Raw genomic sequence first — 21,589 nt, 5'->3', positions numbered from 1 at the left:
TAAAAAATACATGGTGCAAAAAGAGAGCAGAGTAGCGTGGTAGGGGTAATGTTCATGGGTTTGCGGCTGGGTAACTTGTCTGAGAGCCACTATGTCTCTGCTGCAGAGACCTGGGTTCAATCCTAACTTCTGTGTTTTGCATGTCCTCCCCGTGACTGTGTGGGTTTTTCCTGGGTGCTCTAATTTCCTCCCAAAGACGTGATAATTGATTGCGGTAAATTGCCTTTCATGGTGAAGTATGGGGGGGGGGGTGTTGAATCTGTGGAATGCTCTGCCACAGACTGCAGTGGAGGCCAAGTCCGTGCGTATATTTAAGGTGGAGGTTCATCATTTCCTGATTGGTTGGGGCAGCAAAGGATATGGCGAGAAGGCAGGTGTGTCGGGTTGAGTGGGATCCGGGATCAGCCTGAAGGAATGGCGCAGCAGAGTCGACGGGCTGAACGGCCTAATTCTGCTCCCATGTCTTACGTGCTTCTGGTTGATGGGAATGCGGGGAGAGCAAAGAAAGAGGACTGGTGTAGGATTCAGACTCAGAGGGTGCAAGGGCCTGTTTTCATGTCGTATCTCTATGACTCCACAATTCAGTCCAATGCTGGTAGGAGTGACCTCTGCACAATTCTTATGGGAATAAAGCCCTGCCTTCTCCAATCACACTCTCCTTCATTGTGTGTGGCACTGTATGATAAATGGGAAGGATTCAGAAGAGAGCTGGCGGCTCAAAGCTGGGCACCCGTGAGGTGTTGTGGACCAGCGGCAGCAGCAGGAATATTCACTGTCCCGCTCCGTAACTGTTTTGCACTTTCTCAACTGTTCCCGTCAGGGGTAGAGGGTAACACAGGAGCAGACACGGCTGCACAGCAAAAATTACACATGACAGAGCAGAGCCAAAGTGAAGTAACATCAAAGCTCTGCAGTCCTGCCATGTCTACTTGTGAATATTGGTGAATAGTTAAGCTTTCCAATAGAAGGAGGAGGTGGCTCCAAGAACCTCCCCACCCTCAATGTCAGTACCTGCATAGCAATACTCAAGGTAAGGGTGACATTAGTGGCCACTTTCAGCCAGACATGCTGTCCCTTAATGATGGTCCATCTTCTTCCTGAGATGCCCCCCATCACAGACACCAGTCTTCAGGCAGGTCAATTCACTCCACATAGAAAGCACAGGATGTAGCAAATGCTAGGGGACCGGACAACTTTCTAGCAGCACCCCGAAGACCTCCAGAGCCAGCTGCCATCTAGCTCTGTCCAAATGAAGAGTCTCAACCTGAAGTTGACTGTTCGCTTCCTCCACACAGATGCTGCCTGACACCCGCTGAGCTTTTCCAGCATCTTGGTTGTTGCTGCTGCAGGTTCCAGCATCTGCAATAACTTGTATCTGCCCCAGTTAGAAAGTTGTCCCAGGACAGTTACCGCACTGAATATTGTCCAAATCTATCCTGTTTACGAAAAGGAAAAATAGTCACTGCATCAGTGTATTATTAATCATCCGCAACGTGATGGAATGGTCACCACAGTGCCCGTGGGAGCACACTCAGTACCCTGGCGCTTCATTGGCATTGCCAATAGATGTATCCACACTCTACAAGAGTGCTGCTTGGACTGTGCACGTGTCTCTCTAAGGCCTGGTTGCTGTGAAGCCTGTTGTTGGCAGTGCCATGATCTGTTAACGGATCAGTAGTAAAGTGTGCGATCCTGACTCAGTACCTGAATGAACATGACTGACCTTCCACTGCACGGAGATTGCATTGGTGCTGGAGTCTGTAGAGGACAGCCTGCTTATCTGTAATGGCTCACACCAGCCTGTGGAAGCCCAGTTCTCATTTGCTGACTCCCCTCTGTCTCCCCCATGGCGAGTGGCGGTCGAGGTCACTCGCGGATCTACGCTCTCCAGCCAGCAAGGGTACGAGGGGTGCTTGCTAGCTCCATACTGATGTGGGACGCATGGATGCTTTATATGTTTCTTAGGTGGAATATGGCCCATCTGCATCTCACCCAGGCCCATTGAATCCTTGTTGTCTTGGCTTTCAGCTGGAGTTTCATGTTGTCGTCCCTCGGTTTTGCCACTGTGGCCTTCACGTCTGGTGTGCTGGGGTTCTGGGGACCAATCTTCCTGAATCGTGTGTACGGAGTGTCATCCTCAGCAAAATGTTCAATCTGCTCTCAAGACAGGTACGGCCATTTCTTTCCATGCATTATACATAATTAGGCAGTTCAATCAGCATTTTACTGTCGTCTGCTGGAGAAACTCAAGCAGGTCAAGCAGCATCTGTGGAAGGAAAGGGATTGCTGGTGTTTGAGTCAAAATCTTCCATCAGAACCCCAAATATCAACAACCCTCTTCCTCCCACAGATGCTGCTCAACCTGCTGAGCTCTTGCAGTAGATATTTGTGCTTCAGATTCCAGCATCTTCAGCCTTCCGTGTCAACTGTTTACTAAACACTGTTGGTTCACCAGTGTTGCAGTGGGGATGAAAACATGTGACTATTCAGTCCACCATTACATGGCTCCTGTCTCTAACCTGGTCCCAATGTGTTTTTGCAGCTATAAAAGAGGCAAGGCAGCGGCATTGTTTCATTAGGAGTTTGAGGAGATTTGGTACGTCACCGAAAACACTCAAAAATTTCTATAGATGCACTGTGGAGAGTATTCTCACTGGTTGCATCAATGTCTAGTATGGGGAGGGGGGGCTACTGAACATGATCAAAGTAAGCTGCAGAGAGTTGTAAAAATGGGTCAACTCCATCATGGGACACTAACCTCTGTAGTATCAAAGACATCTTCAAGGAGCGTTGCCTCACGAATGACGTGTCCATCATTAAGGACCCCCATCACCCAGGACATGCCCTCTTCTCATTGTGCAGGAGCCTGAAGGCACACATTCAGCAATTCAGGAGCAGTTTCTTCCCTTCTGCCACCCGACTCCTAAATGGACATGGAACTCATGAACACTACCTCACAACTTCTTTATTTCTGTTTTTGCACTACTTCTTTAATTTAACGATTTAATAATCATACACACATATAGATGTATTTACTGTAATTCATCACTTTTTCTTTATTATCATGTATTACTTTGTACGGCTGCTGCAAAGTGAACAAATTTCATGACATGTGCTGGTGATATTAAACTTGCTTCTGATTCCTCTTTAGCAGGTTACTCAGTGATTTAGAGGAAAAGCCACAACTTTTTCAGGGCAATTAACTTACCACAATCTGGAGATCAGTGACCAACCCACTGACCACACTTTTTTACTGACACAAGACTTCAAAGGTTGTTGCTTTCCTGATACAGCTACACGGGGCTTGTGTTGCAATACAGAACAGCTGAGGACCAGGCCCTTTGGCCTGCAATGTTTGTGCTGACTATGATGCCAAGCTGGCTAATCCCATCTGCCAGCTCATGGTCATATCCCTCCATTCCCTGCCTTTTCATGTGCCTGTAGGCTTACATGTCTCTTAAATGTTGCCATTGTATCTGTTTCCAGATTAATATCTGAGACAGAAATAGAAACAGGCCTTTCCAACCCAACTGGTCCATGCTGACCACAGCACCTTCCCTGCTAGGCCCAGTTGCCTTAATTCATTCCATAAACCGCCAAAATATTCCCCTCCATGTGCCTATCCAAAGACCACTCAAATGGTGACAGCCTCGGCAGATTCATCTGGCCAATCACTCCAAGCATCTTCCTCTCTCTCTAGGTGAAAAAAACATGCAGTCTTTTGAATTTGACCTGGAGAGTAAGTTATTTGGGAGCCCCTAATTACACAAAATGATGGGTGTCTGTAGTTGACACCCATAACTTGGTTACTTTGCCAGCAGGTAGGTGTTTGTCTCGTGGGGGATGTATTCAGAGATGGGATAAAGATGCACTTTTTCAGCCGTGCAGCAGTTAGACTTAACGTGGGGAACCAGGGGCTGCCCTCTTGCCGATACTTGCCCCTGGTCTTCACTAACTTCTTTAGAGTCTCGAGTCAGAACAACACAACGTGCTTACAGGCCCCACACACAAAAAATGCTGGTGAACGCAGCAGGCCAGGCAGCATCTCTAGGAAGAGGTACAGTCGATGTTTCAGGCCGAGGCCCTTCGTCAGGACTAACTGAAAGAAGAGATAGTAAGGGATTTGAAAGTGGGAGGGGGAGATCCAAAATGATAGGAGAAGATAGGAGGGGGGAGGGATGGAGCCAGGAGCTGGACAGGTGATTGGCAAAAGGGATATGAGGTTGGACACATTCCAAGGAAGGATATATGGCTGTAATAGCGAGTCTGAATCAAAATGTGGTCAAAAAGTTGAAGGGCCGAAGAAATTATAGATGGAGAGCAGTGAGAGATGGTTTCACTAAACTCCCGTCGAAGAGAAGATTTAAATTTCTTCAGTGTAGGCATTACCAGAAGAGGTTTCGCAGCTGTGAATTTAAAAACGCAAACACGAGGAAATCTGCAGATGCTGGAAATTCAAGCAACACACACAAAAAATGCTGGTGAACGCAGCAGGCCAGGCAGCATCTATAGGAAGAGGTACAGTCGATGTTTCGGGCCGAGACCCTTCGCCGGGACTAACTGAAAGAAGAGATAGTAAGAGATTTGGAAGTGGGAGAGGGAGGGGGAGATCCGAAATGATAGGAGAAGACAGGAGGGGGAGGGATGGAGCCAAGAGCTGGAAAGTTGATTGACAAAAGAGATATGAGGTTGGACACGTTCCAAGGAAGGATATATGGCTGTAATAGCAAGGCTGAATCAAAATGTGGTCGAAAAGTTGAAGGACCGAAGAAATTATAGATGGGAAATTAAAAATGGCGTTCAGCATCTTTTTTAGATTATGAGGCCACTCAGTCCTCGTTTATTGTCATTTAGAAATGCATGCATTAAAAAATGATACAATGTTCCTCCGGTATGATATCACAGAAACACAAGACAGACCAAGACTAAAACTGACAAAATCCACATAATTATAACATATAGTTACAACATTTCAAAGCAATACCGTAATTTGATAAGAGCAGACCATGGGCACGGTAAAAAAAAGTCTCAAAGTCCCGATAGCCCAACATCTCACGCAGACAGTAGAAGGGAGAAAACTCTCCCTGCCATGAGCTTCCAGCGCCGCAAACTTGCCGATGCAGCATCCTGGAAGCACCCTACCACAGTCCGACTCTGAGTCTGTTCGAAAACTTCGAGCCTCCGACCAGCTCTCCGACACCGAGCACCATCTCTGCTGAACGCTTCGACCCCACCCCAGCCGCCGAGCAACAAGCAAAGCTGAGGATTCGGGGCCTTCCCCTCCGGAGATTTCGGACCAGGCAGTAGCGGCGGCAGTGAAACAGGCATTTCAGAAGTTTCAGCAGATGTTCCTCCGTGCTCTCACATCTGTCTCCATCAAATCAGAATTGTGCACGGCCCCCTACTTGACAGATAACAGATATTCATCACCGGAGAGGCTGCGCGCGCTGCGTCGTGCCGCCATCTTCTCCTCGTCCTTGCTACCCTTCTTAAAAAATGGAACAATAGTAGGCACCTTGCAGTATTTAGGAACTTCACCAGTAGCTAATATTGCAGAAACAAGGGTCTCTGCAATTTCTTCTCTCGCCTCCCACAAAGTCAAAGGATTTACCTTGGAGATTTATCCACCGAATGGGTTTATAAGACTGAAAATGCCTCCACACTTGTAATAGGAGTTTTCTCAAAAACATCTCCACTAGCTTCTTTTACTTCTTGAGCAACCATGAAGTAAACACCAAAGAAAATCTGTTTTAAATCACACCCATCTCCTGCAGCTTGAGACATAGGCAGTCCTGATGATCTTTAAAAGTTTTAGCCAACCTTTTATCCAGTGAGGGTAAGAATAGGATAACTTGGCAGGTGCAGGTGGTGGGGGTTCAGATTTATGGATCTTTGGGATCTCTTCTGGGGAAGGTACAATCTGAACAAGGGGGACGGGTTACAATTGAACCTGAGGTGTCCAATATCCTTGCTGACAGGTTTGCTAGAGCTGTCGGGGAGGGTTTAAACTAAATTGGCAGCGGGGATGGGAACTGGAGTGATAGTGCTGAGGATGATGTGGTTGGTTTACAAACAAAGACCATGTGTGATGAGACACCTAGCAAGGAGAGGCCAAAGATCAGGCAAAATTACAGTCACTGGATGAGCTGCATTGTAAAAGGTGGATAAAATCAAAAAGGGTGAATGTAGGATTGAAGGTTTTATGTTTGAATGTGCACGGTATACAGAATAAGGTAGATGAACCAGCAGCACAGTTACAGATTGGTGTGTATGATGTTGTAGGCATTACTGAATCACGGCTGAAAGATAATTATAGTTGGGAGCTTAACGTTCAAGGATACACATTGTATCAAAAGGACAAGCAGGTGGGCAGAGGGGATGGTGTGGCTTTGTGATAAAAAAATGAAATCAAATCATTAGAAAGAGATGATAAGGGGTCAGGAGGTGCTGAAACATTACGGGTAGAACTAAGGAACTGCAAGGGTAAAAAGACCTTGATGGGCATTGTATACGGACCCCCAAACAGTAGTAAAAAAGTGGTTTACAAATTACAAGGGGAGATAGAAAAGGCACGTTAAAAGGGCAATGTTACAATAATCCTGGATGATTTCAATATACAAGTAGTTTGGGAAAATCAGGTTGGTGCTGTCCCAAGAGGGGGAATTTCTATCATTCCTTCGAGATGGCTTTTTAGAGCAGCTCGTGGTTGAGCCCACTAGGGGATCAGCTATTCTGGATTGGGTGTTGTGCAATGAACCGGAATTGATTAAAGAACCCTTAGGGGTAAGTGATCATAATATGATCAAATTCACCCTGATCTCGAGAAGAAGAAGCTAAAGTCAGATGCATCAATATTACAATGGAGTAAAGGGAATTGGCCAAAATTGATTGGAAAAGAACTCTGGCAGGGATGAAGGCAGACCAGCAATGGCTAGAATTTCTGGAAGCTTTTTGGAAGTCACAGGATATATACTGTACATCCCAAAGAGGAAGAAATATTCTAAAGGCAAGATGACACAACCAAAGCTAACATGAGAAGTCAAAGCCAAAGAGAGGAAATATAATAGAGCAAAATTTAGCAGTTTGGTGGAAGCTCCAGGTGTCAGGGGTCATGAAGTCTGTGGAGATACCATAACTAAAGAGAAGGTTCTTGGGAAACTGAAAGGTCTGAAGGTAGATAAGTCACCTGGACCAGGTGGTGTACGCACCATGGTTCTGAAAGAGGTAGCTGAAGCAATCGTGGAGGCATTAGTAATGATCTTTTAAGAATCACTAGAGTCGTTCGAGATTCTGGAATGTTTCCTGAAGATTGAAAAATTGCAAATGTCACTCCACTCTTCAAGAAGGGAGAGAGGCAGAAAAAGGCCAGTTAGTCTGACCTCAGTGGTTGAGAAGATGTTGGAGTCAATTGTTAAGGATGTGGTTTTTGCGGTACTAGGAGGCACATGATAAAATAGACTGTAGTCAGCATGGTTTCCTCAATGAAAAATTTTGCCTGACAAATCTGTTGGAATTCTTTGAAGAAATAACAAGCAGGATCAAAGGAGAATCGGTTGATGTTGTCTACATGAATTTTCAGAAGGCCCTTGACAAGGTGCCACGGATGAGGCTGCTTAGCAAATTAAGAGCCCACGGTATTTCAGATACTACTAGTATGGATAGAGTATTGGCTGACTGGCAGGAGACAAAGAGTGGGAATAAAGGGAGCCTTTTCCGGTTGGCTGCCTGTGACAGTTCATGGGGGTCTGTTGGCACTAATTCTTTTTACGTTATATGTCAATGTATTGGATGACGGAGTTGATTGCATTTCTGGTGAAGTTTTTAGATGATATGAAGATAGGTGGAGGGGCAGATAGTTTTGAGGAAGTAGAGAGACTGCAGAAGGACTTAGATTAGGAGAATGGGCAAAGAAGTGGCAGATGGAATATAGTGTTGGAAAATGTATGGTCATAGACTGCTACGCGAAATAAAAGAGTAGATTATTTTCTAAATGGAGAGGAAATTCAAAAATCTGAGGTGCAAAGGGACTTGGGAGTCTTTGTGCAGGATTCACTACAGGTTAATTTGCAGGTTGTGTCTGTGGTGGGGAAGACAAATGTGATGTTAGCATTTATTTCAAGAGGACTAGAATAGAAAAGCAAGGATGTAATGTTAAGGTTTTATAAAGCACTGGTGAGGCCTCACTTGGAGTACCGTGAGCAGTTTTGGGCCCCTTATCTAAGAAAGTACATGTTGGCACTGGAGAGGGTTTACAGGAGGTTCCTGAAAATGATTCTAGGATTGAATGGCTTGTCATATGAAGAGCGTTTGATGGCTCTGGACCTGTATTCACTAGAATTCAGAGAATGAGGGGTGACCTCATTGAAACCTATCAGATGGTGAAAGGCCTTGATAGAGCAGATGTGGAGAGGATGTTTGCTAAGGTGGGAGAGTGTCGGACCAGGAAACTAGAGCAAAATCTTGTGGCAGAATGCTTAAAAACAAGAGACCATGCTGCTTAAAAGATAGTGCTGCTTTGTGTTTAGCTATTTTATACCCCTAGGTAAGGAAACATTCTATTCAAATTTATAGATAAGAGTTAACCAATTAAAAAGTAATTATTTATCTAATGCAGAACACAGATACTTCTAGAGCGTTCCAGAATTATACTTTGTATAACCACTAGAGGCATATTAATATTACTTATACATACTATAGCCACTAGGAAGCATAGTAAGCAGTTACTTGTATATAAGTAATTATTTAAAATACAATTAGATAATTAATTGTTAAATTGCAAACAAAATAGCAATTAAACATTCTAATCTAAGAATTAAACAGTCAGACCATAATCTGTGCCCCTGTCAATCTTTTCCATCATTAACTGAAAACTGATAGATTATGGTCATCAGAGTACTTCCATTACTTGCACTATATTGTACTCAGTATTACACCCTCCTGAATAATCTCTATATATTGACTTATGAATCTCTCTGGACACATTTCATAAATTCCTCATCAAGACCCTTAACACTCTGGTTGGCCCAGTCAATACCAGGGGAGTGAAAATCTCCCACTGATACAATCCCATTAATCTTATAGCTATGATTAAATTCTCTGTACACCTGCTCCTCAATTCCCACTGACTGTTGGGGAGGGTGGGGGAAGTGGTGTATTATACAGTCCTAGTAGAGTGACCCTCTGCTCCTTGTTTCTAAGTTGTACCGATATGGTGTCACTGGATGATCTTACAAGAATGTCATGTCTATGTACTGCTGTTATGTCCTCCCATATCATCTTGCTTGACTCTCTTATCTATAGCATCTGTATCTTGGAATATTGAGCTGGCAGTCCTGCTCTTCTCAGCCTTGTTACTGTTATGGTTGTAACATTCTTGTCCACAAAGTCACTGCACACTCCGGGCTCATCTGCCTTACCTGTTAAACCTTGTACTTTGAAATAAATGCAGTTTAACTGGGTTTTCCTTTTCCTATTTACTCTGTCCCTGTCTATCCTGATTGCTAAACTTGCTCTCGCTGCCTACTGCCTGTATCTCAGAAGTCCCAACGATCCGCAAACCTGAATCCCTGCTCCCTGCACCAATCCTCAGCCATAAATTCATCAGGCCTGTCCTCCCACTTCTGACTTCACTAGCACGTGTCATTGCAAGTAATCTAGAGGCTATCACCTTTGATGTCCTGCTTCTTAACTTCTTTCATAACTCCCTATACTCATTCTGCATTTTCCTTTGTTTTGCCTTGGCCACTTGTACCAATGTGTACAATGACCTCTGGCTGTTTGCCCTCCTGCTTGAGAATTTTCTACGTCCTTGACCCTGGCATCTAGAAGGCAATACATCGTCTTCAGTGGCCACAGAATCTCCTGCCTGTTCTCCCCCCCACCCCCCCACTATGAGTTTGACTGTACCCTTTCCCCCTGAGCCTCAGAACCAGTCACGGTGCCAGAGACCTGTCTACTGCTGCTAGCCGCTGAAGAAATGCCCCCCACAACAGTAGGCACAGTATCCAAAGAGGTCCACCTGTTTGTGAGTGGAATAGCCACAGGGGAACCCTGCATTGTCTGACTACTCCTCTTACTTTTCCTGGTGGTCACCATCTATCTGAAGCCTGCACCTTGGGTGTGACCACGTGTAAAAGTCTCATCTATGGTGTTATCAGATTTCTGGACGATCCTGAGTAAACCCAGCTCCAGTTCCTTTACCTGGTCTGTCAGGAGCAGCAGTTGGGTACACAGCCCACATCGTGCAGGAGGAGCATTCCATTCCACTTTCCAAAATCCCAACCTGCCTACACTGAATTAACTGCTAAATATCAACAACAAAATAAAACCTTACTTGTTCTTGCCTGTGCCTCCTCATCGAAGCTTTTTATAGATCCCCTCTCACTCTGAACACCTGCGCCACCTACTTACTCAGCCTCTTCCTGCCGAAGCCTCAGCTGCCCTGTCCTTCGCAGCCCCGCTCCGACAATTGCTATTCCAAAATGGTCATTCCGCTTGATTCTACCTTTTTATTGTCTTCTGTTAATTAGCTAATTAGCCCATCAACTGTTAACTAACATTTTTCAAACTTGATTCTTTTACATTTCTGCAAGTGGATACTGGCAAGTAAGCCCTTAGGCCTACCTCTTCAACTGTCTTGCTCTCAGCCCCGAGTCTCAAGGCCTGCAAGATGAAAACTCACACTTCCCGCTCATTTCTGATTTGTACAGTATACTGTTTGGAGCCATCGTCTGCGCATCGGGAATCTTCGCAATTTTGATCGGCGCAGTGCTGTCGAAAACCTTAAGATCAAAGAACCCTCAGGCAGATCCTATTATTTGTGCAGTTGGTCTGTTGCTCAGTGCCCCTTTCTTCTACATCGGTATTGTGTTTGCTGAGAAGAGCATTGTGACAACTTTTGTAAGTATTGATACCACACTATCAAACTTTGTGCTGGCACTGACGTTATTATGTATTACAGAGTGTTTGATTGCCAGCAGTAATCTGACTTGGAATTGATACACAATGATGTCCAGAGCGGCTTTAAATGAACTTCATATTAAAACCATGCTGCGGGAATTGTAATGTTAACAATAGTGTACTTGTGACCACAGACAAAACTCTCACACTACAGGTCCAGTTATTCTAGACTAAGTGTCATAGAGTCATAGAGCATACAGCATGGGAGCAGGTCCTTTGGCCCATCTCGTTCATGCTGACTAGTCCTATCTGCTCATATATGACCTTGTAGTCCTTTAACCCCCTCCTATCCATGGACTTATCCAGATGGCTTTTAAATGTTGTTAATACGCCCACCTCAGCTCGGGTAGCTCATTCCAAATATGCACTACCCTCTGCATGAAGAAGCTGCCCCTGATGTCCCTTTTAAATCTCTTGTCCATGATCTTAAACCAATGCCCTCTTGTTTTTAAGCTCTCTCACCCTGGGTGAAGAAAATGTGTTTTCACATCTCTCTGCCATTATGATTTTATAATCTCTGTTAGGTCACCCTCCAATCTCCTACATTCCAGAGAATGAAGTCCTCGATTGCGCAAGCTCTCCTTGTAACTCAGGCCACCCAGTCAAATCAACATTCTGGTAAATCTTTTCCGTGGTCTTTCTAGTTTAATAATATCTTTCCTATAACAGGGTGATCAAAACCGTACCCAGCACTCCAAATGCAGCCCCACCTGTGTCTTATTTAACTCCAACAGAACTTGTCACCTTCTGCCGAGGGGTCTTGGCCTGAAACGTTGGCTGTACTTTTTTCCGTTAGTGTTGCCCGGCCAGCTGAGCTCCTCCAGCATTTGGTGTGTGTTGCTCAGATTTCCAGCATCTGCAGATTTTCTCTTGTTTGTCAACTTCTGTACCTAGTGCCCTAACTAATGAAGGCCAGCATGAGGCAAGCACCTTCTTCACCACCCTATCCACCTGTGGTGCTGCCTTCGGCGGACTCTGCACTTGCAGTCCTAGGTCCCTCGGATCCATAACACTCCCCAGGGCCCTACCCTGGTTGCATCAGCCAATGTGAAATGCTTCACATTCATCTGGATTAAAGGCCATTTGCCAACCCTCAGCCCAGAGGTTCAGTTGATCGTACCCTCTGTAATTTTTCATAACCTTCCACACTACCTACAATGCAACCCATGAAGGCAGCACCACAGGTGGATAGGGTGGTGAAGAAGGTGCTTGCCCCATGCTGGCCTTCATTAGTTAGGACACTGGGTACAGAAGTTGTCAAACAAGAGAAAACCTGCAGATGCTGGAAATCCAAGTAACACACACAACATGCTGGAGGAGCTCAGCTGGCCAGGCAGCATCGATTGAAAAAAGTACAGTCAACATTTCAGGGTGAAATAGGACAGATAATTACAAATGTGTTTAACATGCTGGCCTTCATCAATTTGGGCATCAAGTTAAGGATTATGGATAATACGTTGTAGTTATGTAAGTCATTGGAGAGACCGCACCCAGAGCATTGTGTACGTATTTGTCATCCTGCTTTAGGAAATATATCATCAAGCTGGAGAGAGTGCAGAAAATATTCATGACAATGATGTCTGGACGAGAGGGGCTGATTTATAAGGAAAGGTTGGGACACTGGATCTTTATTCCATGGAGTAGAGGAGAATAAGAAATAGGAGCAGGAGTAGGCCATGTGGCCACCAAACCAACTCTGCCATTCAATAAGGTCTGCTGTGGACTCATCTCCATCTCCCTGCCTTTTCCCCATCATCCTGAATTCCCCTACTATGCAAAGAATGAGAGGTGACCTCATAGAAGTTTCTGAAAAAACGGAGGATGTGGGTCATAGTCTTCCCCAAGCTTGGGGAGTCTAAAACTAAAGGGCACGGGTACAAGATAAGAGGGGGGAGATTTAAGAGAGACCTGAGAGGCAAATTCTTTACACAGAGAGTGCAGAGGACCTGGAATTTGCTGCCAGAGGTTGAAGTATTTGGAGGTATGTGGAGGGGAGAGGCTTGAAGAGTTATGGGCCATATTGGTCAACTGGGATTAGCAGGGTGGATGCTGTGGCTGGCAAGAACCTTCTGAGCGGAAGGGCCTATTCCAAGCTGTAGTTCTACATTCTATGACTCTGTGACTATAATTTTTGAGGGGAGCTGATTTGGCAGCAGTAGTAACATGGTGCTGCTTTTGCACCAAGATTAGGTAAAGTCCAGCTTTAAGGTTAGATACAGTTATCTACTACACGGCACTTTCTCTGTAGCTGTTACACTTTATTCTGCATTGTTATTGTTTCACCTTGTTCTACCTCAATGCACTGTATAAACAGTGCACAAGACAAGCTTTTCACTGTATCTTGGTGCATGTGACAATAATAAACCAATTCCACTGACCCAGTGAGCAAAGGAGGACATTGGGCCCTGCAGAAGACTGAGGGGCGACCTCTCTGAAATATCGAATGGTGAAAAGCCTTGGTAGACTGGATGTGGACAGGATGTTTCTATGGTCGGGGAGTCTAAGACCAGAGGACACAGCCTCAAAATAGAGGGCCTTCCTTTTAGAACGGAGATGAGGAGGAATTTCTTTAGCCAGAGAGTGGTGAATCTGTGGAATTCGTTGCCACGGGCGGCTGTGGAGGCCAAGTCATTGGGTATGGTCTATATTTAATGCAGAGATTGATAGATTCTTGATTATTCAGGGTATGAAGGGATACAGGAAGAAGGCAGGAGACTGGGGCTGAGAGGGAAATGGTTGCCCATGATGAAATAATGGAGCAGACTCAATGGGCCAAATGGCCTAATTCTGCTCCTATATCTTATGGTCTTACAGGCTTATGTTCACGCCAGCCTAAACTGTCCTGCTGTTAATTACAATTTTCAGGTTGATACATATGTTCCAGGTGGTTATTGGGGGAATATTTTACATGTGGTGAGAGTCTCTGTTTCCATTCTCCTTATGGGCAGTGAATTCCATTCTGCAATGACTTGCTGAGGAAAGCAAAGTTCTTTAACTCCACTCTGATTTTCTATCATTAATGTACATCTGTGCATCCCAGTAAAAGTTTTCTCTGCTAAGATAAATAGGTCCTCCCTGTTCCCTTGTTTAGCACTCATATAATTTTATATGCCTTAATTAAACTTCTTTTCAGTTTCCTTCATTCCAAAGAGAAAAGCCTGTATTAGTCACTCGTTAAATAAACTGTGTATTCAGTTTGATGCCAAGCGTTGGTGCAGCTGTACTCTTCGATGCAAATGAAGTGTGTTCCATCACATGCTTGCTTGTGACTTAGACTTAAAGAATCTGTTAAACAGCATAAGAAGCAAGGCCCATTGTTTTCTTGTTGGCCCTCGAGCACTGTGCACATCTATACTAGTCCCATTTACCAGTACTTACCCCATCATCTTCGACCATCAAAAGTTTATATATTTAAATATTGTGTGAATTCCTGCTGCCATCACTCTTCAAGCTGAGCCTTCCAGATTTCGGAGTCTCTGAGTGAAAGATCCCCTTTAAAGGCTTCTGAGGCATCCGTTAGTCTTGCGAGACCCTGGATCTGCGTCTGGAAAGTCTTCACTCTCCAGGGCGCAGGCCTGGGCAAGGTTGTATGGAAGACCAGCAGTTGCCCATCCAGCTTGGCACCAGTGTCGTCACAGAGCAATGTGTGCTTAAATGCCTTGCTCAAGGACACAACATGTTCACTCGGCTGGGGCTCGAACTCACTACCTTCAGGTAGCTAGTCCAATGCCTTAACCACTTGGCCAAGTGCCCACAAAAGCCTCTGAAAGACTTACATCTTACATAACCTATGCCTTCTTGTATTGTATGGGAAAGGTTTCTACCCTACCTAGGCCCTTCAAATCTGGCACACTTACCCATCACTTACCTTTGCAGAGGAAGGAGGCAAGTTACTCTCTGCAGATATCCCGGTGAATGACTAGATACTTAATGATCCTGGCTGAGGGAAACATATTAGACTTGGCACTGCAAAAAAATCCCCTGCTTTTCATCATAGAATGTTGATAAAGTTTCCCCACAGACACTCCCATTGTGTGTGTTGTTACAGCCCACTGCGTTCAAAGCCTGAATAATGGGAAGGAATTACTATAATGTGTGCTGCAATATTCTGTGAAGTTAACCACTATACAGGAGAAATCAATATTGTATGTATCGTCTATTATTCTCATCTGCACAATAGCAAAATAATCTGCAGCCTACAATGCAATGTTATGTCCAATAATCAATAAAGCATGATAATATTATCCTCTACATATTATCTTATTAAATATGTAGGCTAATTTACAATACAGCTATACTGCAAAACATACACACCCACCTAAGTATTCAGTCCCGCATAGGACGGGCTCAGTATTCAGTCCTGCATAGGATGAACTCAGTAATCAGTCCTGTATAGGATGGACTCAGTAATCAATCCTGTATTTGATGGCAGTCCGCATAGGACAGGCTTATTGTTCATTTCTGTATAGGGTGGGCTCAGTGTTCTGTTCTGCATTGGACAGGCTCAGAATGATGTTACTGCAAGCATTGCTATTCTCTTGCTGTCCTCTGCAATCTGAGTATCTTCCTGTCTAGAGTTTGATTGCAGTAAAAATGACATGCTGAGTAAAATTCTTCTTCTTCCAAAGGTTTGCATCTTTTTTGGTGAGCTTTTCATCGGCCTGAGTTGGATAATAGTTTCAGATATTCTGTTGGTGAGTAGCAAGTAAAAAGCCCCAACTCTCCCATCAACTGTTTCTAGACTAATGATATTTTAGTTCTGTGAAGAGGTGTGTTCAAATGTAGAAATGTGTGAGGGAATTCTAAACCTGCATTCTCTACTCACAAACTGAGATCATGAAGTCAATGATTTTTTGTTAAGAATCCCACCACAAGATTAAGAGTTTTTGGAGCAGGTGTGGTCACCCAATCCTCTCAGCCTGTTCTGCCACTCAGTAAAACCCTGCTGCTCTCCCACCTTGGCACTATTTTCAGCAATATCTTCACATCCCTAGATGGCCCAATTATCCAAAGGTCTATCCACCTCTGAACAAACAAGACTGGGCTTCCACCTTTTGTTGGTTCATTTTGTGCCATGTTGTATGACATGGGCAATCATGGTCTTTCCATGACCACGATTGTTCCTGCAAATTTTTCTACAGAACCGGTTTGCCATTGCCTTCTTCTGGGCAGTGTCCTTACAAGACCGGTAACCCCAGCCATTATCAATACTCTCCAGAGATTGTCTGATGTCAGTGGTCGCATAACCGGGACTTGTGATGTGCACCGTCTGCTCATATGACCATCCGTCACCTGCTCCCAGGGCTTCATGTGACCCTGATCAGGTGGCTGCTCCAGGTGCTACCTGCAGGCTAACAGATGGAAGGAGCGTCTTACACCTCCACCCGGCCACCCAATTTTCCCTCCTTTGGGTGTAAAATATCAGGGTTTCACATCTCTGTGTAGTGTAATTTCTCCTTGTTTCATCTGATTAATTGGTGCTTATCTTCACTACTAACTCAATGTTTCTCCCTCTCTGGTTTTGTCAGGCGTTTCCAGCATTCTCCTCTTCATTTTAGCAAAAGCTTCCACCTGCAGCTCACAGATTTTGCATGGCCCTTTGCTTCCCATCACCTCCTTCCTCTATAACTTCCCTTTCTCATGTATTAAAGTGGGATCACCTGGGCATGGCTGGCCTCACCCTATTCAATTCAAGTTTAATTGTCATTCAACCATACACGAATACTCATGAATACAGCCAAACAAGACAGTGTTATACCAGAGGCAAGGTGCAAAACACAGCACCAACAGTCATACACAACACACAGCACATACAAGATAGCAAGCACAAACGGTATCGCAATCACACAATGAAAGCGTCCCAAAACTCACACTATCAATCCATAGTTGACCACAATAGAGCCCGATGCCCACCGAGTGAACACCAGTGGGCAGCACTGACTCCAGCTTAGACGTTGTGCCACACTGCCTCTGGTGGAGTCCACCGACCTGTACACAGGCGACACCGTAGCTTGAGATCTAGTCCACACTACGACTGAGGCCAGCAAGCTCCCCAACCCTCCGCCCCTGCTCTCGTCCAATAAACCAGCGAATCGAACTTGCAGCAATTCCAAATGAAATATTCAGATATTCCCTTTGTTTTATCCATCTCCCCTCCACCCTCCCTACAAATGATTTGTCTTCTCACTTACCCTTTTCCATGAACTATTAGCTGTTTCTTTTCCCAGAGATACTCGCTGATCGGCTGAGTGCTTCATAAATGCATTTCATGTTCTTAATTCTGTCTAACTAATCTGGAAGCTCAATTTCTGCACCACCATTTCCTTATATTCACTCACCCAATAATAAAGTTAGCTTCACTCCATTCTCCCACTTAAGACTATAAGACCATAAGATATAGGAGCAAAATTAGGCCATTCTGACCATCGAGTCTGCTCTGCCATTCCATCATGGCTGATCTATTATCCCTCTTGACTCCATTCTCCTGACTTCTCCCCATAACATTTGATGCTCTGATTAATCAAGAACTTATCACCCTCTGCATTAAATATAGCCAATGACTTGGCCTGCACTGCCATCTGTGGCAATGAATTCCACTGATTCACCAACCTCTGACTAAAGAAAATTTTCATCGTCTCGGTTCTAAATGGACATCCCTCTGGTCCAAGACTTCCCCACTATAGAAAACAACCTCTCCACATCTACTCTATCTAGGCCTTTCAATATTCAATAGGTTTCAATGAATTCCTCCTCATTCTTCCTATCTCCAGCAAATACAGGCCCAAAGCCATCAAACGCTCTTCATTCCTGCGATCATTCTCGAAAACCTCCTATGGATCCCCTTCGATGCCAGCACATCTTTTCTTAGATAAAGACCCAAAGCTGCCCACAGTACTCCAGGCGAAGAATGATCAATGCCTTATAAAACTTCAGCATTGCATCATTGCTTTTGTGTTCTAGTCCTTTCTAAATGAATGCTGACTCAACCTGCAAATTAACCTCTTAGGAATCCTGCATGACGGCTCCCTAATCCCTTTGCATATCTGATTTTAAAATTTTCTCCCCATTTAGAAAATAGTCTCTGCCTTTATTCCTTCTAATAAAGTGCATAACAATGCACCTCTCTACACTAAGTTTTATCTGCCACTTCTTTGCCCATTCTCTCAATCAGTCTAAGTCCTTCTCTGGACACCGTGGTTTCTCCACACAACCTGCCCCTCCACCTATCTTTGTATCATCTGCAAACTTGGCCACAAAACCATCAATTTCTTCATCTAAATCATTGAAATATAATGTGAAAAGAAACAGTCCCAACACTGACTCCTAAGGCACATCAATAGTCACCCTCAGTCAACCAGAAAAGACCCCCCCCATTCCCATTCTTTCCCTCCTGCCAGTCAGCCAATCTTCTATCCGTGCTAGTATCTTTTCTGCAATACCATATGTTCGTACCTTGTTAAGCAGCCTCACATGTGGAACTTGTTAAAGGCTTTATGAAAATCCAAGTATACATTATCCACTGGCTCTCCTTTGTCTATCCTGCCTGTTACTTCCTCAAATTATTCTAACGGATTTGTCAGGCAATATTTCTTCTTTAAGGAAGCTATGCTGACTTTGGCCTATTTTGTCATGTGTGTCCAAGTACCTTGAGAGCTCATCTGTAATAATAGATTCCAACATCTTTCCAACCTAAGTCAGGCTAACTGGCCTATAATATCCTTCCTTCTGTCTCCCTTCCTTCTTAATAAATGGAGTGACATCTGCAGTTTTCCATTCCTCCAGAACCATTCCAGAATGTAGTGATTCTTGGAAGATCATTACTAATGCCCCCACGATCTCTTCAGCCACCTCTTTTAGACCATGGGGTGTACACCACCTGATCCAGGTTGCTGATCTACCTTCAGACTTTTCAGCTTCCCAGGCACTTCTCCTTAATAATAGCAACAACAGTCACCTCTGGCCTCTGACGCTCCCACATTTTGGTATTCTACAATGTCTTCCACAGTGAAGACTGGCGCAATTTACTTACTAAGTCTGTCTGCCATTTCTTTGTCCCCCATCACTACCATCATCATTTTCCGGCAGTATGATAGCTACTTTTACCTCCCTTTATATATTCAAAAAAAGCTTTTCATATCCTCTGTCGTATTATTGGCTAGCTTACTTTCATAGTTTATCTTTTCTCTCTTTACAGCTTTTTAGCTGCCTTCAGTTTGTTTTTAATAAGCTTTCCAATCCTCTATTGTTCCACTAATTTTTGCCCTCCCTTTTGCTTTCATGCTGTATTTGACTTCACTTGTCAGCAACGGTTACCTCATCCTCCCTTTAGAATATTTCTTCATCTTTGGGATGTCTCTATCCTGACCCTTCTGGAATGCTTCCAGAAACTCCAGCCATTGCTATTCTGCTATCTTCCCTGCTAGTGTCCCCTTCCAATCAACTTTGGCCATCTCCTCTGCCGTGCCTCTGAGATTCCCTTTATTCCATTATAATACTGGTACATCCAATTTTAGCTTCTCCTTCTTAAAATGAAGGGTGAACTCTATCATATTATGATCACTTTCTCCTTTACCTTAAGTACCCTAATCAAATCTGGGTCAGCACATACACCCAATCTAGAATTTCCATTCCCATATTTGGCTGAATAAAAAGCTGCTCTAGAAAGCCATCTCGTAGGCATTTTACAAATTCCCTCTCTTGGGATCCAGCATCAACCTGATTTCCCAATCTATAGTACATGCGTATTGAAATCCCCCATGAGTATTGCAACACTGCTTTTTTTGTATGCCTTTTCTATCTTCCGTTATTAATTGGAGCCCACATCTTGGCTACTGTTCGATGGCCTATATGTAACTCCCATCAGAGTCTTTCTACCCTCGCAGTTTCTTAACTCTACCCACAAGGATTCTACATCTTCTGATCCCATGTCACCCTTTCTAAGGATTTGATTTCATTTTTTACCAACAAAGCCACCCACCTCCCTCTGCCTACCTGCCTATCCTGTTAATGCAATTTCTATCCTTGAATGTTAAGCTCCCAGCTATGATCTTCTTGCAGCCACAACACAGCGATGCTTAGAACATCAATTATACACATAATGTAGTATATAACTTGTTTCTGTGACTGTATTTTACTGATTTCTTATATGTGCTATATGGGCCCTGTGCTGTGTATGACAGTTGGTGTTGTGTTTTTCACCTTAGCCCCGGAGTAATACTGTTTTATTTGGTTGTATTCATGGACATTCATGTATGGGTGAATGACAGTGAAACGTTGAACCAATTGTTGTACAAGATCATCTACCTTATTCCATATATTGCAGGCATTCAAATATAACACCTTCAGTTGTGTATTCATCAGCTTTTTGGATTTTGTCTCCTGTATCACTCTGGTTTCCATACCCCTGTCAAATTAGTTCAAACCCTCCCCAACAGCTCTAGCAAACCAGCCCACAAGAATATTAGTGCCCCTTGGGTTCAGATGTAACCTGCCCTTTTTGTACAGGTCATAACTGTACCTTCCACAGAGGAGTTCCTCCCCCGGCTCCAATTCATCAGCCACACATTCATCTGCCAAGCCATCCTGTTCTTACCCTCACTGGTGGATGGTACAGGCAGCAGTCCTGATATTACTATCCTGAAGGTCTTGCTTTTCAGATTTGTACCTAAAACCCATTATTTTCTCTTCAGGATTTCCTCCCTTTTCCTACTTAAGTCATTGATACCAATATGTGTCATGACTTCCAGCTGTTTACCCTTCCCCTCTAGAATGCTTAGACCCATTCAGAGACATCCCTGACCCTGGCTTCAGGGAGGCAACATATCATCTGGGAGACTCTTTCATGTCCACAAAATCCGCTTCTGCTCCTCTAATTATGGAATCCACTATCACTACAGCACTTGCCTTCTTCCCCCGCCCCACCCCACTCCACTTCCCTTCTGAACCACTCAGTGCCAGAGATCAGTCGCTGTGGCTTCCCCCGGTCAGTTGTCCCTACGAACAGTTTCTAAAGCAGTATACTTATTATTGTGGGTAACAGCGATAGGGGTACTCTGCACTGGCTGCCTAATCCCTTTCCCTCTCCTGACTGTTACCCAGGTATCTACCTCCTGCAACTCAGGGGTTGACTACTTCCCTGTAGCTCCTATCTATCTCCTCCTTATTTTTCTGTATGAGACAGTCACCCAGCTCGAGCTCCAATTCCTTAACACAGTCTCTAAGGAGCTGAAGCTTGTTGCAGTTCATGCAGATGTAGTTATCGGGGAGAATGGAGGTCTCCCAAAGTTCCCACATCTCACAGAAGGAACTTTACTAACTCTGGACTCGTTCTCAGTGTACTAGCTATAAACTAACAGAAAATAAAACCTGCTAGAAAGTGACTTGGAACCTCTGCCTGTGCTTGCCCAAGCCTGTTGCGTCAAAGCCTGACCTCTCTAAAACTGTCCACTCACACAATGGCCGCTCCACTTACACCTCACTTCTTTTTTATCCTGCTGAGTGCCTAATAGATCTTTATGATTGCAGCCCACCAAAAAAGTCCTGAAAGCACCTGAGCTCTTTAAATACCTGCAAGAAAATGAATCTCAAGATAGTATAAGGTGACATATAAGTACTTCGATAATAAATTTAT

The 21,589-nt window shown here is 44.3% G+C and overlaps 1 protein-coding gene across 4 annotated transcripts in view; it reads left to right on the top strand.

Moving 5' to 3' along the window:
- LOC134336891 (protein spinster homolog 1-like) overlaps nt 1–21,589 on the top strand; it is a 104,014-nt gene that overhangs the window by 35,919 nt on the left and 46,506 nt on the right. For all 4 annotated transcript variants that reach the window (XM_063031503.1, XM_063031502.1, XM_063031501.1 and 1 more), the window contains 3 exons: nt 2,029–2,169; nt 10,710–10,899; nt 15,588–15,653. In XM_063031503.1, coding sequence (XP_062887573.1) covers nt 2,029–2,169; nt 10,710–10,899; nt 15,588–15,653 — 397 coding nt within the window. The remainder of the gene's footprint in view (nt 1–2,028; nt 2,170–10,709; nt 10,900–15,587; nt 15,654–21,589) is intronic.

Source organism: Mobula hypostoma, chromosome 23 (assembly GCF_963921235.1).
Source record: "Mobula hypostoma chromosome 23, sMobHyp1.1, whole genome shotgun sequence".
Lineage (NCBI taxonomy): Eukaryota > Metazoa > Chordata > Chondrichthyes > Myliobatiformes > Myliobatidae > Mobula > Mobula hypostoma.
Note: the sequence above shows the minus strand (reverse complement) of the source record. Positions and strands in the feature narration are given on the sequence as shown.